Consider the following 15,904-nt stretch of genomic DNA (forward strand, 5'->3'; position numbering starts at 1 on the left):
CCACAGTCGGTCATATGTCGGAAGTAGGTATGAATCAAGACTGTCATGATTGGTTGTAGAGGTCTAAGGTGTTGGACAAGGCTACAACAATCATGAGTGCTCATAAGTTCCGAGCATTGGACTCAACCCACGCTCACTGGAATCACTTCATGGAATTCTATCTCGAGTGATCGTGAGACGGTAATATCATATAAGTCTTCAAACCTAGAGATATGATTTGTTACTTACAAGTTGGTTATGCATTGATTGTACGAAAACACATTGGTAACTCGATGTTATAAAACGTGCTTTTGTGTATAATTCAATGAGTGGTAGAACAAACATATGAGTCAAAGTTTATCTATTCCTTCTTGGATTACAAGCTGATATCTGGGCCCCTCGATGATTTTGTTTTGACCTATGTACTGGGACCGGTCAGAACTAAGTTGATGTGTATATTTGTCAAACAAATCGGAAATCAGGAAACAAACTGCTGGACAATAAGTAAGAAATTGTTCCATGTATTTGTCCGGCTGATATCTAGAACAGAGGATTATATGATCACTTATCTTAAATGGCGTACCATCATCTTCTCAGTTCCGAGAAACCTTGAAAAGAGCTATGATTGTCGATCGGTTCCTGAAGTCATACTTGCAGTAATAGTTATTAGACTTATCCAAGTGGGAGACTGTTGGATAAGGTGTCTAAGTCCATAACTATTTCTGGTATGTACTTGACCCGACCCGGCATGGTCCATTTGGGTTCCATGGTACCATGCAATTGGATAGACTAAATGAGAGAAATAACATTTGGAGATTATTAATATATTATAAGTTCTAATATATTAATAATATTATTTGACTAGTTTGATCAAGAATTAATTAAGTGATCAAAAGATAACTAATTAAATATATGGGTTGATTAAGTAAATCATCCATATCTTGTATAGTGGGCTAAGAGGCTCCATGGATTATCAAGTTGGGTTCCACACATAGGATGCTCCATGGGAGTTACAAACCCATGGGTCATGGAAATGAAGAGTCATGACACATTAGGGTTTACATGGTGTAACCCTAGATGTGTCAACACTATATAAGGATCCCATTCTCCACCAAAATCGGTTACACATGTGAAACAAGAGGGCTAGGCCGATTTCAAGAAGTGTGCATTCTCTCAAAAGTCTTTCCAAGAGCATTTGGTGTTGTGTGAAGCATTTGAGGCATCACACTTGGGGTGCTAGGCTCACAAGGTTTCAAGGATCATAAGCAACAACAAGGTAAGTTATTCTATCTATCATTCAAGTTAAAAAATTGTTCCCCATGTATGCTAGATAGGAATATAGCCTTGGAATTCAACTTTGCATGATAATTAGACAAACATAGATCCAAGGTTATTAGGGTTGCATGTACACTTAGGAAGTGTTAGAATGCTCAAAACCCATCAGATACTTTGGGGAAACTCACTAAGCTTTGGGCTTATAACTGTTGATTTTGTTTCAGGTACTTCAAATGATCGCAAGAAGGAGAAGGCTTGATTGTGCACCTCCTCACATTTTATGATTTTGATTTCTGAGATTCTCTCATATAAAACTATTTTGAAAAACATTTTGTAGTAAGTAATGATTTTGGATGCTTGAAAAAGTTTGAAATTTTTTATGAATTTTATGGATGTTACACCTTGAATGTATAATAAACAATTAAATAAGCCCAAAAAGAATAACCAAGCTCGAGTTGAGCCTAGGCTCATTTAGACTCGCATGACAAACAAAATGCGCCAAGCCCGAGTCGCGCTCGTGCTTGTTATTTATCCCACAAGCCGTGCACGAGCTTTGAAACTAGACTCAAAACAAGCAGAGCTCGAGCTCGATCCAACATACATCTATACGAGCTCGAGCCAAGCTTGGATATGTTCGGGCTCGGCTTGGCTCATTTACACCCTTAATGAAAGGTAATAGACATTCATACCTTTCCAGGGATATAAAGATCATGTAATTTAAACATTCCTACAATCTTATATGATTTTTTGAACATAGGGGCAAATTGCACCAAATTTACAAACTTTCTCATTCATTTCCATGACTTCTTATACTGTAACAACGTGAATTTTCAAACAATTTTTCATTTTTCAAATAACATAAAACTCATTCAATATTCTCAAATTCTCAAGTTTAACAAATGTCATCACGATAAAAACATATCCCAAGATCATAAAACAAATCTCCTGTCGGTGTGTACGGATCATGCCGACACCTTCCCGCGATCATCGCTAGTACCTGAAACACATAACACATAACACTGTAAGCATAAATGCTTAGTGAGTTCCCCAAAATACCACATACAACACACATGTCACTTAAGGCCATAACTCTATGGGATCTTCCGATCCATGTGTCTCAGGGGACTTCTGTCCCAACTTTGGTAGACCTTCCGGCCCTACCCGTATGACCTTCCGGTCCATACACTGTTGAACTTCCGGTCCATATCATGCTACTCATAACATAGCATAACACATACATATCACATAGCAACACATATCACATACTTCGCATAACATATAAGACCTTCCGGTTACACATAGTTACCACTCTAGGTAAAGTATAGTGAGAAGACTCACCTCGTATACTGTCTAGTAACTCACGTGCTCGGTATCCTTGAATCTCGTAACAATGACCTAGCCCCACCTAAACACATAAACAATCATCGCAAATCAATAATGGCTCTCCGGGCTAGACTAGTCCATTCTAATGTTCTCTCAGAAGGCTAAAAGACCATTTTACCCTTCTAATGGTCCAAAAGTCCAAGTGTTGACCCAACCCTATAAGTCAACGAAAGTCAATATTCAAACTTTGACCAGACTCGTCGAGTGCACATAGTTAACTTGGCGAGTCCAAGCGTGTCCTCTGCATCATTCTAAACCTCACTCGACTTGTCAAGTAAACCTTCCACTCGACGGGCTACAACGAGTCGCGAGGCAACCTAACTCAACTCATCGAGTCCCTTTATGGACTCATCGAGTTTCTTCCATAACAATCACCCAATCGACCTTCTGAGGTCAGATCTGCTTCTCTAACCTATAGATCTGACTTCCCCATGTCCAATAATCACGTAAGGGTCAAATCCTGACACTCATGCAACGCATCCAAGGCTTATTTTGGTGAAATGGCTTCTAAAATGGCATCCTAGGTTCATTTCCTCCATGGAACCACATAAAGTAGGATGGATAATGCTTTCTGGACCTCTAAAGGTCTAGATCCAGAGTCTAACACTCAAAGGGACAACTTATGCATCAATTTAAGCCAATAAAGGGGTAGAGAAAACCCTAAATTCAAGGATCTTGCACAAAACAGAAGAAGAAATCGATTTACTACGTCAACAATGAAGATCCAAGCTTGAAAACCACAGAATCACAATCCCCTTGACCTTCTCTTGCTGGAAACACCTTCTTCTTTGCAAAGACACAACAAAAAGGGGTCAAATAGCTCTCTCTCTCTCTCTCTCTCACACACACACACACACAACTCGCTCAAGCTCTCTAGGGTTTCTCTCTCTCTGGACTGGTAGCCGCAAATGAGGGCTATAAGGTCCCTTAAATAGGGCACAAGCCCAGAGATTTAGGGTTTCTGACCTCAGCGCGGACTCGTTGACTCCACCCATCGACTTTTCGAGTCCGTTCATTAATCCAGTCAGCAATCGCGATCCTACTCGGTGAGTCTAAGCGTCAACTCGCCGACTCCCTCCTCATAATTCAAAATAAACAGTTAAAATATGATACCTGGAAATCCGGATGTTACATATACTAAGTCATAGAGCAAGGGGATTTATTCATTAAGACATGCACTTATTAAGCTCTAGGAAAAGATCATAATTAGATGTTTAACCTTAATGAATTATGTATCTATGATTTATACATTTGCACTTCTAGTTCAAGAGTTTAATGATGTAAATTCATAACTTTGTCTAGGGTATGGCTTAACCCATTAAGACATAGAGAGGCAACACATATGAGTACATTTTTAGAAGGATACAAGGAAAAACTTTCTACCTAGGATGTGTGGAATTATAGATTCCATGAGAAAACCTTACGTCAAAACAATCCTCTTGTTTTTTTTCTGCCCAACATCTCTCTGGACATGTTGTCTCTCTCGTCATCTCCTTCAACATTTTTCCTCCAAAAACTCCAGAGACGTAACTTTACTTATGAAGTGCGAAATAGGATAGGGAGATTTAGAAAATATCAGCCCTATGTCCATCGTTTCACTCGTTTTATGACATACAACTTATAACTTCAAAAATCAAACATTTTTATCCCTTTTGCCTCTCTTTTTTCACCCGTACTCATGTAAGGCATAAAAAGAACGATTACAAACCTTGAAGGTGATTAGCCAATGAGTAGTTCTCTTCATCTATTTCTCTCTTTTCTTTCTTCGTTCTTATCTTTTCTTGGTCTCTTTTTTTCCCAGTTCCACACAAACGCACAAAGCTTTGTTAAGGTTGTTATGAAACTATACAAACGTTCATAGGCTGCAAGGGAAGAAGTCTTGAACCAAATTTCAACTCAGGTCGATTATAGGGCTATTTATTTCATAAATTACACTTTTTACCCTCAGGTTTCCCATAATGACAATTCCTACCCCAACAACAAAATTCTTTACAAAAGATAGTTTTAAAACTTTACGTATTCAGCCCCTTTTCTAGAAATTACATATTTAGCCCCTTTTCTAGAAATGATTACAAATCTCTCAATTATACATTCCTTAATTAATTTTTTTTGTTATTAACTATTATTAAACTTATTTATCTAATTATTAATCTTATTTATTATTTAATCACTTAAATTCATTTAACGTCTTTTATTCGTTCTATTTACCGATGTATTAAAAAAAAAAAAAACTATCATAGTTAGAATGATTCGTATTAATTTATAGACTCACTTCCTAATTTCTGATGAGAACTAGGATCCAACTAACCTCCCCATTTTAGTATAATCTTAATTAACTTAAAAATAAAATTATAACAACAAACGGATGCATAAATGAACTGTCATAATGATTGAATTTCACATCAGTTTATTATTCATTCAAAATATTGGAATATCATGGTGTTTCTAAGGATTAAATAATTTTTATTCATAGTGAATACATAAAAATAATACACACAACAGTTTACATTTTGATAAGTTCTAACTTGATAGTATATTTTACTAGCTTTGTGTCATATTCTTCAATAAGCATATAAAAGCTATGTAATTTTTCAAAAGAACTATTAAAAAAAGATAATTTCAACCTCCTTAAGTCACATATTTTGGGATGATGATAATAATGTGTTATAATATTCAAATATCAAACTTCCACATTAAATTTAGTATTTAATAGTAGAGATGTCAACGGGGGCAAATGGGGTGGGGAGTGCATCTCCCGCCCCCGCCCCCGAAATTTCCCAGTCTCCCCGCCCCCGATTGATTTTGGATGGACTTTAAACTGATCTTTAAATTCAACATCTAATATTACATTAGATGAAAATTGGATACCTCTAGCTAAACTTGGTTAAACGATCGGCTCCACAAAAGCATATTTTTTCCGTGTAAGTGCATCTTTGGGTTTATGAAAAAAAAAACAGAAATTTGTTCCGGACGTGCCTCTTCTTTTCTTAGTTTCCTCCTATAATTGGGTTTCTATCATTTGGTGACAAAATTGTGATTTTGTAGGAATGAATGCGATCTGTAGGGCAAATGTAGAAGAAGAAGAAGAAGATAAAGAGCTACATCAATTGTATCCTCGAGATGAGATGAAGTACAAGATGTAATTGGTAGGGTTGGAAGGAGGTGTTGGTTTAATTCTCCTCTCTTTATTTTAGATCCTTTTTTATATCAGATTCTCTATGCATCTTTCATTCACTTTCTTCCATTTCTCCTAAAAATAGAGATTTGTTTAGATTGAAAAAGAATTTTTTTTATACATAAAAATTCATGTTTTAAAATGATTTACTATACAACTTTATAAAGAATAAATATTATTGATTTTATAATGCATAAATTTTATTGTGAATGAAAAAAAAAAAAAAAAAAAAAAAAACTTTGTAGTGTACTAGTCGTCTACCTTTTATTATCAACACATCTTCTTTTTTGCAAGTAACAATGAAAATGGCGAAGGTTTCGTCACTACTACGGTTCCCCAAGTACCGAAGCTTTGTTGTCATCCCTGTCACAATACTACAAACATCAGCCGCTGCCACCAACCACCGCCACAAAAGTAGGAGGCTTTGCTGTTCAGTTTGGGAATCAGTTTTGAATTTTCACCGGAAAAACAGTAGCAGAGCCTTCGCATCCGATTCCCCTGATTCTCTAGCAGTTACCTCAACTCTATCTACTCCCAATCATAAACGGTACTTTTTCCAAAAGCATACTAAAAACAGAGCACATACGTACAGCTGGCTAGGTCATTTGCTATAATTACTTGTACGCAATCTTTAGTATTTACAAAACTTACAGTAGGATTGAGACAGGTATTTGGATATAGAATCTAAACTCAATAGTTATCGGAATCTATCGTAGGTTCAAAAAAGACGTAGTCTACCATTTTTGGAGTTGCTAAGTGGTGTTTCGTTTTGAATGTTGGAGTTGCTAAGTGGTGTTTCGTTTTGATAAACAAACCGATTTTTTCTTCAGCCATGAGGAATATGGTCGCTTGCTTCCATGTCCTGCAGAGAATGTTTTGCCAAGAAACATTGAGCACTTAGTTGTTAAAGAAGGAGGACCCATTCTTGACTTCATTACCAAAGCTTTGGATCTTCCACCCTTGTGAGTTGTTATATATGTTCCTTTTTTCCTATATTCACTGAATGTATTTGTCAAAACCATTTATCGCAAAGTTATGATTCAAACAACTCACAATCACCCTTGCAAACGAACACCATTCTATATGAATAAAAACTTGTACTCATGAAACAATCGAGAAACTGGGCTCTACTAACAACAAACCTGTGTTCAAGTTATTAAACTATTGGAACTGAAAAGGAAATAGCTTGCTATTATTGGTTAAATATTACTGTTATTAACATGCTTGAACTTTGAAGGTATGTTGCAGATCTTATTCATTTTGGAGCAGTGTACTATGCCCTTGTATGCCCAAAGCCTCCTTCAACTGCAACAATGGAAGAAATCAGATTGTATAAAGAATTTACCAATCCGTCCCTCCTAAGAAAGAGACCTTCACTCAAAGGGAAAACCCTAAGAGAGGCACAAAATACTTTTAGGATTACTTGTGTTGATGAGTTTGTTGAAGCCGGGACTTATGTAAGGGTGCATGTACGTCCAAAACGATTTCCAAGGTACTTCATATAGGAAATTACACTTATACCCTTAATATGAGTAGCAACATGCTTTATTTTAGTGTTATGTTTATTTATTTTGGACTCTATTTGGAACAAAGATTATATGTGAGAAACAATACAATGTTACTTGTTGAAACTTGTGATAATATTGAGATGTTAATTCGTGTATAGATGCTATGAAGTTGACTGGAAGTCAAGAATAATTGCTGTGACAGAATCGTATGTGGTTCTTAACAAGCCAGCTGGCACATCAGTATGTCAATCATTTATCCTTCTTCATCTTCATTCTCATCTCATCAAATTTATCATCATATTTTTTGCTTCTTGCTGATTAAAACAATGAAATTGTCCCATTTACTTTCTGTGAGGATAAAAATGGGATTTACTCACTTCCTTTCTTGTTAGGTGGGTGGAACTACAGACAACATTGAAGAAACATGTGCAAATTTTGCTACTCGTGCCTTGAAATTAACCACTCCATTAAGGACAACTCACCAGATTGATAATTGCACGGAAGGCTGGTATTTTATTATTTGAAGTTTAAATCAGATCATTAGATATTTCTTTCAAAAATGGATGGACTGAAATAAAATTTAGTGGCTAAACCGTAAAAAGGGACAAAATATAGTGGCTTTTATGTAAATTGCCCAATAAAAATTCAACTAATCTCATCTTGTTTTGCAGTGTTGTGCTAGCTAGAACTAAGGACTACTGTTCAGTTTTCCATAGAATGATCAGGGTAAGTTTAGTTTCTCTCTTAATCAATTTATATATTTTAAGGTAAAATACAGAAAGGCACATATATTGCTTTTACTATTTTATCAATTTAGTCTCTTAACTAATTTTTTTTTCCTGTAGTGATTAAAACATTATATATATTTTCCATGTTACCTAGTTTAAAAAAAAACATAATTCCCCATTTTTAGCCCCTGAACCACATTTTGCTTTTTCTGTATTATGCCCCTGAGAAATGATTCTTTTAAACATCAGTAAAAGTATAATGGTCTAATCATTACAGAAAAACTAGGTTGATAAAATTGTGAAAGTACAAGTGTTTTTCTGTATTTTGATTTATTTTTAATCTGTTTTTACACTTGTAAGTGATGGGGTGTCTTCTCCACCAGGAGAAAAAAGTGAAGAAGCTTTATCTTGCACTTGCTGCTGCTTATGTGCCACCTGGCATCATGACCCATTACATGCGACCATTTCGAAAGGCTCCAAAAATTATTTCCCAAGGTAAAAATAACAACATACTTCAATTTATTCATGTATTATAGCATTTTTTTTTATTTCTTTTACAACATTGTATTTGAAATATATGTCCGTTTATAGCAACGTCATTCAAATACAAAACAATTTTCAGTGTCATAATTGGATAGATTTTTCAACGGTTGGTTACTAATTAGAAAAAAAATAAAATAAAAATGAAAGCACAATGCTATAATATAATGAGGTAGATTTTTCAAAGTAGAATATTTTAATAAGAAAACAATTGAAAGTAAGATTGTATAATAAATAGAGTAAATTACACAAATGGTCCCTATGGTTTGGGTTAATTTGTATGTTTGGTCCCTAACTTATTTTTTTAACTCGGAAGGTCCCTACTATTTGTTTTTGTTGTGTGTTTGGTCATTGTCTTACCTAAAAAGACTATTTTGACCTTGATTTTTTAATTTATTTAAATAAAGTGGGGTAAGTAAGGTAAGGTAAGGTAAGGTGAGGTGGAAATGGGGTTGGGGGTGTGTTTATTTAAATAAATTAAAAAATGAAGGGCGAAATAGTCTTTTTAGGTAAGACAAGGACCAAACACGCAACAAAAACAAATAGTAGGGACCTTCCGAGTTAAAAAAATAAGTTAGGGACCAAACATACAAATTACCCCAAACCATAGGGACCATTCGTGTAATTTACTCTAATAAATAAACAAATAAATGAAAGTACATTGCTATTTCTTGCATTTACAAATTCTTCCAATATGCAGAGTTGATTCCGGGATGGAATCTGTGCCAATTGGAGGTCCTGGAATGCAGGAAAGTTCCATGGCCAAATGCTTCCATTGAAGAAGAGAATGGAATTCAGGATTTGAATTGGCCGAATAAAGACTTTGCATTCGAGTGCAAAATCAACCTTTTGACTGGTCGTACTCACCAGGTACATACATACATAATCTATTATAATTTCTCAGGGACTTGTTTTGCCTTTTTCTGATACTTACTTATTATCTGTTTAATTGAATTGCATTTAAATTGAAATCCATCAAAACATTCACATGTGGAGTATTACGTTACAGATTCGAGCTCAACTAGCAGCATGTGGTGCACCGATAGTGGGGGACTCGATGTACATGCCAGCTGTAATCGCAGAGCTGGTGGGACCCACAAAGTTAAAAAAACAATTTGAAAGTGAGTCCGCCATTGAAGAGTGGGCTGCAAAACACGGGAAGGAACCTGGTGTGAGTATTGGTCTTCAAGCTTTTCAAATTTCATGGGATGAAGATGAAGGACAGCAACACTTGTATCAGGCGGGACCTCCATGGTGGACTCAGTAATGTCAGAAATATAGCAATGTACTTTGATTTAATTGTGTATCATATTCATAGCATCTTACTTCATTTTTTTCTTTTTGTTATGGGAAAAATCTACCCAATTATAGCGTTTTACTTTTAGTTTTTAATCTTATTATGAAATGATGTTTTACCTTTTTCTTAAATTATGTTTCTGGCGAAATGTGCAAACCAAGTTTCATTCCAAAGCAAAAATATGTAGATTAAATAATGTGTATTTATGTAACAATGCTTCATTTCCTACCACTCTATATAACGATATTTAATTATTTTTTACCAATTTATGCGACCAACATAACTTAAGAAAAAGGTAAAACATCATTTAATTGTGTATCATATTCATAGCATCTTACTTCATTTTTTTCTTTTTGTTATGGGAAAAATCTACCCAATTATAGCGTTTTACTTTTAGTTTTTAATCTTATTATGAAATGATGTTTTACCTTTTTCTTAAATTATGTTTCTGGCGAAATGTGCAAACCAAGTTTCATTCCAAAGCAAAAATATGTAGATTAAATAATGTGTATTTATGTAACAATGCTTCATTTCCTACCACTCTATATAACGATATTTAATTATTTTTTACCAATTTATGCGACCAACATAACTTATGAATTATGTTGCAATCATGCTTCAACATATTAAATATGTTACATTGAAGTATTGCGTTTTCTATTGAATATTGTATTTATTTATTTCCGACACTAACAAGGTAGGTTCAAAAATCAAATTCATAAGCTAAATCGTATAGGTATTTAAGACAGCTTGCCTCAACATAAGATGAAAAAAACAGCTATAAATTGATGTTACCTATTCGATTAACTTGTTTAAATTTCGGAAATATTGCTTGGAAAAGATCCATGGCTATTGCTTGATTCGGATCTTGATTGGTATCAATGTTGCTCATTCGCTTGCAAAAATAACATTTTAGAGTGATTAACCTTTTTGGTTTTATCCTTGCACAAAACTTATACAACCATCCTATTTTTTAAAATTCGCAATTATAGTAAAACATTATGCAACCAGAAACAATTGGCATTTTGTCATTTTTGGCATACGTTTTCCCTTTTATATCTACTGTTATGAAAGAATTAGTCGTTGATTAAGGGGTTCTTCTGTTTTTTTTTTCTTCACTTGTATAAGTAAAGTGACCGAATGAATAAAGATGTATGTTTCAATAAAGTGATATATATGTATAAATTATTTGTTTTATAACAATAATAGATAACAAATGATTATTTATTACGAACATAATTTCATTCTGAAATCCCGCAACCTTGCAAATAAATAATACAAACATAAACTATCAAAAGGTTAAAATGATCAATTCACAAGACAAATTTGTAGTTTTTTTTAATCAATTCTCTTGACTAGTCACAAAAATTTACTTATTTTGCTATGTTATCCAGTAGTCCAGTCCACATATCTATTTTACTACTACCCAAAGATTAATTTTTCAAAATCCCCACCACTTTCAATCAGAAAAAATAAAATAAAATAAACTCTTCATCACCATTGATTCAGATTCATTATCAACAATTAAAATCCACCACAAGAATAAGATCGCATAAGAAAACCCTCTCAAAAATCTTAATAAATCGAAGACCAATTGTTCCAAAACTAACAAGATAGATTCAAATGCATATAATCAAAGCTAAAATGTATCAACAATGAATGAAGGTATTTAACTCAGTTTGCCTCAACATAAGATGGAAAAAAAAAAAAAAAAAAAAAAAACAGCTCTTAATTGATTTTACCTATTCCATTTAACTAATTAATTGCTTTAAATTTCGGAAAAATTGCTTAAAGAAAGATCCACAGCCACTGCTTGAGTTGCATCAATATTGTTGTTCACTTCAACTGCAAAAACAAGGTTTTATGGAATAATTAATTAACCTTTATACTATCAACTTATTACTATAACATAAATAGATGATAGAGTAAATTACACCAATGGTCCCTATGGTTTAGGGTAATTTACATGTTTGGTCCCTAACTTAATTTTTTAACTCGGAAGGTCTCTACTATTTGTTTTTGTTACGCACTTGGTCCCTATCTTACTTTAAAAGACTATTTTGGCCTTGATTTTTTAATTTATTTAAATAAACACACCCCAAACCCCACCTCCTCACCTTATCTTACCTACCTCATCATTTTTCTATATTTAAATAATATTCTTTTTAGGTAAGATAGGGACCAAGCGCGTAACAAAAACAAACTGTAGGGATCAATCGTGTAACAAAAACAAACAATAGGGATCTTCTGAGTTAAAAAAAATAAGTTAAGGATTAAGTGTGCAAATTACCCCAAACCATAGGGACCATTCGTGTAATTTACTCTAGATGATAAGTTATTAGAGATAACAACTTAATATAACTTATAAAAAAATACGATGAGAAACTTAAGAAACATCATTTCTCTTACTTTCTATATTATGTCTTTCTGTAATAAATAAAAATGAAACAAAGGAATTTCATACCTGTTTGTTCTTTACTTTCTTCCTGCAGCTCATCCTTCCCCAACAACGGTTGATTTTCCGTAATTGCCCCTACAGGAGTTATAAGCTCGTCTGGTTCCTTTACACGCAGCTCAACCTCATCCTTCTTCTCCATATCTTGATTCCCATGTTGCTCAGATTCCATTCCAGAGACGTCTCCCGGAATCATGGATTCCTTTTCGGTCTCAGCCGTTGGATCACATCCCACGTCCTCGTTTTCACAATCTTTCGGAACATCTTCCGATGCTTTAGAAACCTCAAAAACCTGCATGACATCATCCTGCTCAACCAATCTCAGACTTTCCGGTTGAGGGGTATTTTGGTAATTTTGCGCAGTCTCTCCCGCTTGCTTTACACATACGGATTGATCCGGAGCACAAAACTGCACCGGGTTTCTAGGATTCGCGGGCGGAATCGGAAATTCAGTTCTGGTGCACATCTCGAGGTGGGGTGCCACGTCATTTTCCTGTGTCACGGGGGCCACATGCCCCTGTTGGAAAACAATGCCACGTAGGATGGAGTTATTGGGGCCCAAACGGGTCGAGAGGAGGTACCCGTTATCGAAAATGCCATCGATTATGCATGTAACCGCCTGTCCGACCATGGTGTGGTCGACCGGAGGAAGGACGGTGGTTGGTGGTGGTGGTGGTGGTGGTTGGATGGTGGTTGGGAAGGTGGGTGGTGGTGGTGCCGGAGCTACCGGTGGCAGAAGTGGAGGTGGTTGAGGATGTGGTCTTGGCATGCTTTCATCCTTACGTGGACGACCGCGTTTACGTTTTACAGGGAGATCGGGTGTCTTTGATATGTTTTGTTGATTCATTCTGCAAAAATCTTTATACAAGCAAATCAACTGTTATTCAGTGACAGTGACAGTGACAGTGACAGTAACAATAATTGTACGTGACATTAACAGTGACACGTCACACTGTCAGTGTCACATTTCACTGTCAATGTCACATTTCGCTGTTTATGACATTGACAATGACAACAAAATTTTGTGTTTCTATGAACTCAAAACAATAAACAAGGTTTTATGTTAGTAACATATAAATTAAGTGAAACAAATAGTCCCCTTCCATTTTATTTTATTTTTAATTTGATGACAAACTAACTACAAATAGTCACCTTGCATTTTCTATATATATAAAAATTTAACTTTAAGCACACAAATTATAAAAAATATTTGAGAAAACAACAGTATATTTGGGTAACTAACTTTGGGTAAATTGTGTAAAATTGCAGGACTTAACCTGAAAAGCTTTCTTTCCATGACTTTATTAGTCTTTATACGCTAAGTCTATCTACATTGGGTAAAAAATATACCTGTGATATAGCTTACTAGATTAAGACTTTATTCCGTTGAATAAAACACGAAACAAAACCTTAACCATCATGCAAGAATTCTACCCGGCTCTTAAATATCCAAAACTCTTGATTATTCTATGTTTTTTCATTGAATTTTTAACAATAGATAGTATTTTTGCATTGAAATCTTGAAAAGTAGGATGTTTAAGATAACTTATTTCCTTCGATTCTCATAATTTTCTCACTGCCCATACAAAAATTAAAACCCTAAAAAAATCTCGCATATAAAAACAGATCAAATAAGTGAATCATGCGCTGATAATCAAAATCTGAACAGCGAATTGCGTAAATCTGATAGAATCTTTCACATTAATCGCATTATGTGAACATTAAACAATCGCAGAAAACTACAGAGATTAAATTCGAAGAACTTACTTGAGAAAAATTGAGATCATGAGAGTGTTGCATATGAATGTAGAAAAATCTGTTGCGATTCCATTTTTTATCACAAAATAATGTAATTTTATTTGTGGGGAAACATATAAGAAAAGGGGGATCGTTTGAGTAAATAATATGAATCTCATATTTGTGATTTTGATTCTGAAAAAGGAAAAGACTATCAAGGGTAACTGATATTTAGGATGATATAACTGAAATGGAAAATTAATAAATAAAAATTCAAAGAAAAAAAATCAAGAAGTTATAGGTATTTACACTTTTTACCCTTGATGTATTTTCTTGTTGAGTATCAACCCAAAAATAACTAGTTGTTTCAAAGTAGCGTATGTTGAATAACAAATCACAAGTAAATTGATATTGAAGGTTTTCATGGTTTTCACGTGGGTAAACAAAAGGAAGCCTTATTACTTCGAACTTTATTTATGGTCTTACATTGAGAGCAATTTATAAGTCATATACTTTACTTTTAGAATCATACATACGTGTTTTTTTTGTTCAAGTGAGTTAAGATTTCACAAATTCATGTGTAAAAATAGTTTGCACAAGATGGTTTTGTACATTGAATTATAATAAGTGGATAATTGGAATGTGTATTTGTTAAATAAATATTTGGGGATCAAACATGAAATCTTGAGCCTTAGTTCTCATGATCACCGGATGTTCAATTTGATTATTGAAATTCGTTAGAAAAATCAAAACAACAACCTTGGCGAACGAAATTCAACATGGTTTTAACAAAATTGAGGCAAACATTGAAAAATTAAAGTAACAATTGAGGCAAATGATATGGTAATGAACAATTCAAAACGGTATTAGCAAATAAGCTCGTAAAGATGTCTTATATGTTTTTAGTACTAAAAAAACTAATGCTAAGGAAGATCGATGAATTTACGTGTTGTCTAGTGAATGTTATACCTGAACTTCTCAAAAAGGAATAACCTTAATGGGGGTGAACATTAAGCAATCAGAGATATGATAGAGCTTTCAAGAAAACAAAATGATTGGTTGTTCATGGTTGTTCAGGGGATGAAAATGTAGATTATATAAAGGGTGGTGGAACTTTCGAGAAAATAAAGTTTAGAACGTTTATAATTTTCCCAAAATTTATCTTGGAAGAGTTAGAGATTTAATCTAAGTAAATCAAAACCTTTTATATTTCATATAAACCCCCTCGTGATTTGAGTTTAATGCCATTTTTGTAGTTTAGATGTTTGATTGTATATAAAATACTCCCTTCATCTCTTGATTAGTTTTTGGTTACCATATATATGGTATATTATCCAAACAAGTAACAAGTACCAAGATGGAAGTAAGTTGTATGTTCAATCACACAACTATGTGTTATATGTTCGATCACATAACATCCATGTGTTATATGTTCAATCACACAACCATGTTAGGTGTAACATCTGTATCCCATGTATTATTCTTTTGAAGTTCCTTGTGTTTTAAAAACTTGGATTTTGAGTTTTGCCTCCCCGCGACATGGTAGTGTCATGTCACCACAACATGGCACTCATTAAAAGGCCACGACGCGATGTCGTAATGTGCACAAAACCCTAAGTTTCAGGCTTTGGGCCATATATAAAGGATATGGGGCTAGGATTTTGACTGCCTTCAACCTCCATCACCCCCAGAAAAGCCCCCATTCAAACCCTAGTTCATTTCTCACCATTTTGTGTCATTGTTAGGTTGTTTCACCTATTGAAGGAATGATAAGAACTTTGGGAAGCAAGAAATCTCATCGCAACCTTTTGTGCACTTTGGACCATT

General features: G+C 34.4%; 2 protein-coding genes across 4 annotated transcripts; one reads left to right on the plus strand and one right to left on the minus strand.

Moving 5' to 3' along the window:
• Positions 1-5,601: 5,601 nt before the first annotated feature.
• Positions 5,602-10,016, plus strand: LOC145046728 (RNA pseudouridine synthase 6, chloroplastic-like). Of its 2 annotated transcripts, XM_078995011.1 has the most exons (10): positions 5,602-5,783; positions 6,107-6,359; positions 6,643-6,774; positions 7,050-7,304; positions 7,479-7,560; positions 7,713-7,828; positions 7,992-8,046; positions 8,432-8,543; positions 9,289-9,458; positions 9,598-10,016. In XM_078995011.1, exons 2-10 carry the CDS (start codon positions 6,112-6,114, stop codon positions 9,853-9,855), a joined length of 1,428 nt encoding a protein of 475 aa, XP_078851137.1. In that variant the 5' UTR covers positions 5,602-5,783; positions 6,107-6,111; the 3' UTR covers positions 9,856-10,016. The 2 variants fall into 2 exon arrangements, with proteins under 2 accessions (XP_078851137.1, XP_078851132.1); XM_078995006.1 differs by lacking the exon at positions 5,602-5,783 and having other exon boundaries at positions 6,052-6,359.
• A 1,422-nt stretch (positions 10,017-11,438) lies between these two features.
• Positions 11,439-14,296, minus strand: LOC145046738 (uncharacterized). Of its 2 annotated transcripts, none has more exons than XM_078995014.1 (3): positions 14,108-14,296; positions 12,350-13,188; positions 11,439-11,730 (listed from the first exon to the last, which is right to left on the minus strand). In XM_078995014.1, the coding sequence occupies exons 1-3, from the start codon at positions 14,254-14,256 to the stop codon at positions 11,654-11,656; spliced, it is 1,065 nt and encodes a 354-aa protein (XP_078851140.1). In that variant the 5' UTR covers positions 14,257-14,296; the 3' UTR covers positions 11,439-11,653. The 2 variants fall into 2 exon arrangements, with proteins under 2 accessions (XP_078851140.1, XP_078851144.1); XM_078995018.1 differs by having other exon boundaries at positions 12,350-13,198.
• Positions 14,297-15,904: the final 1,608 nt, after the last annotated feature.

This window comes from Lactuca saligna, chromosome 1 (assembly GCF_052625555.1).
Source record: "Lactuca saligna cultivar CGN05327 chromosome 1, ASM5262555v1, whole genome shotgun sequence".
NCBI lineage: Eukaryota > Viridiplantae > Streptophyta > Magnoliopsida > Asterales > Asteraceae > Lactuca > Lactuca saligna.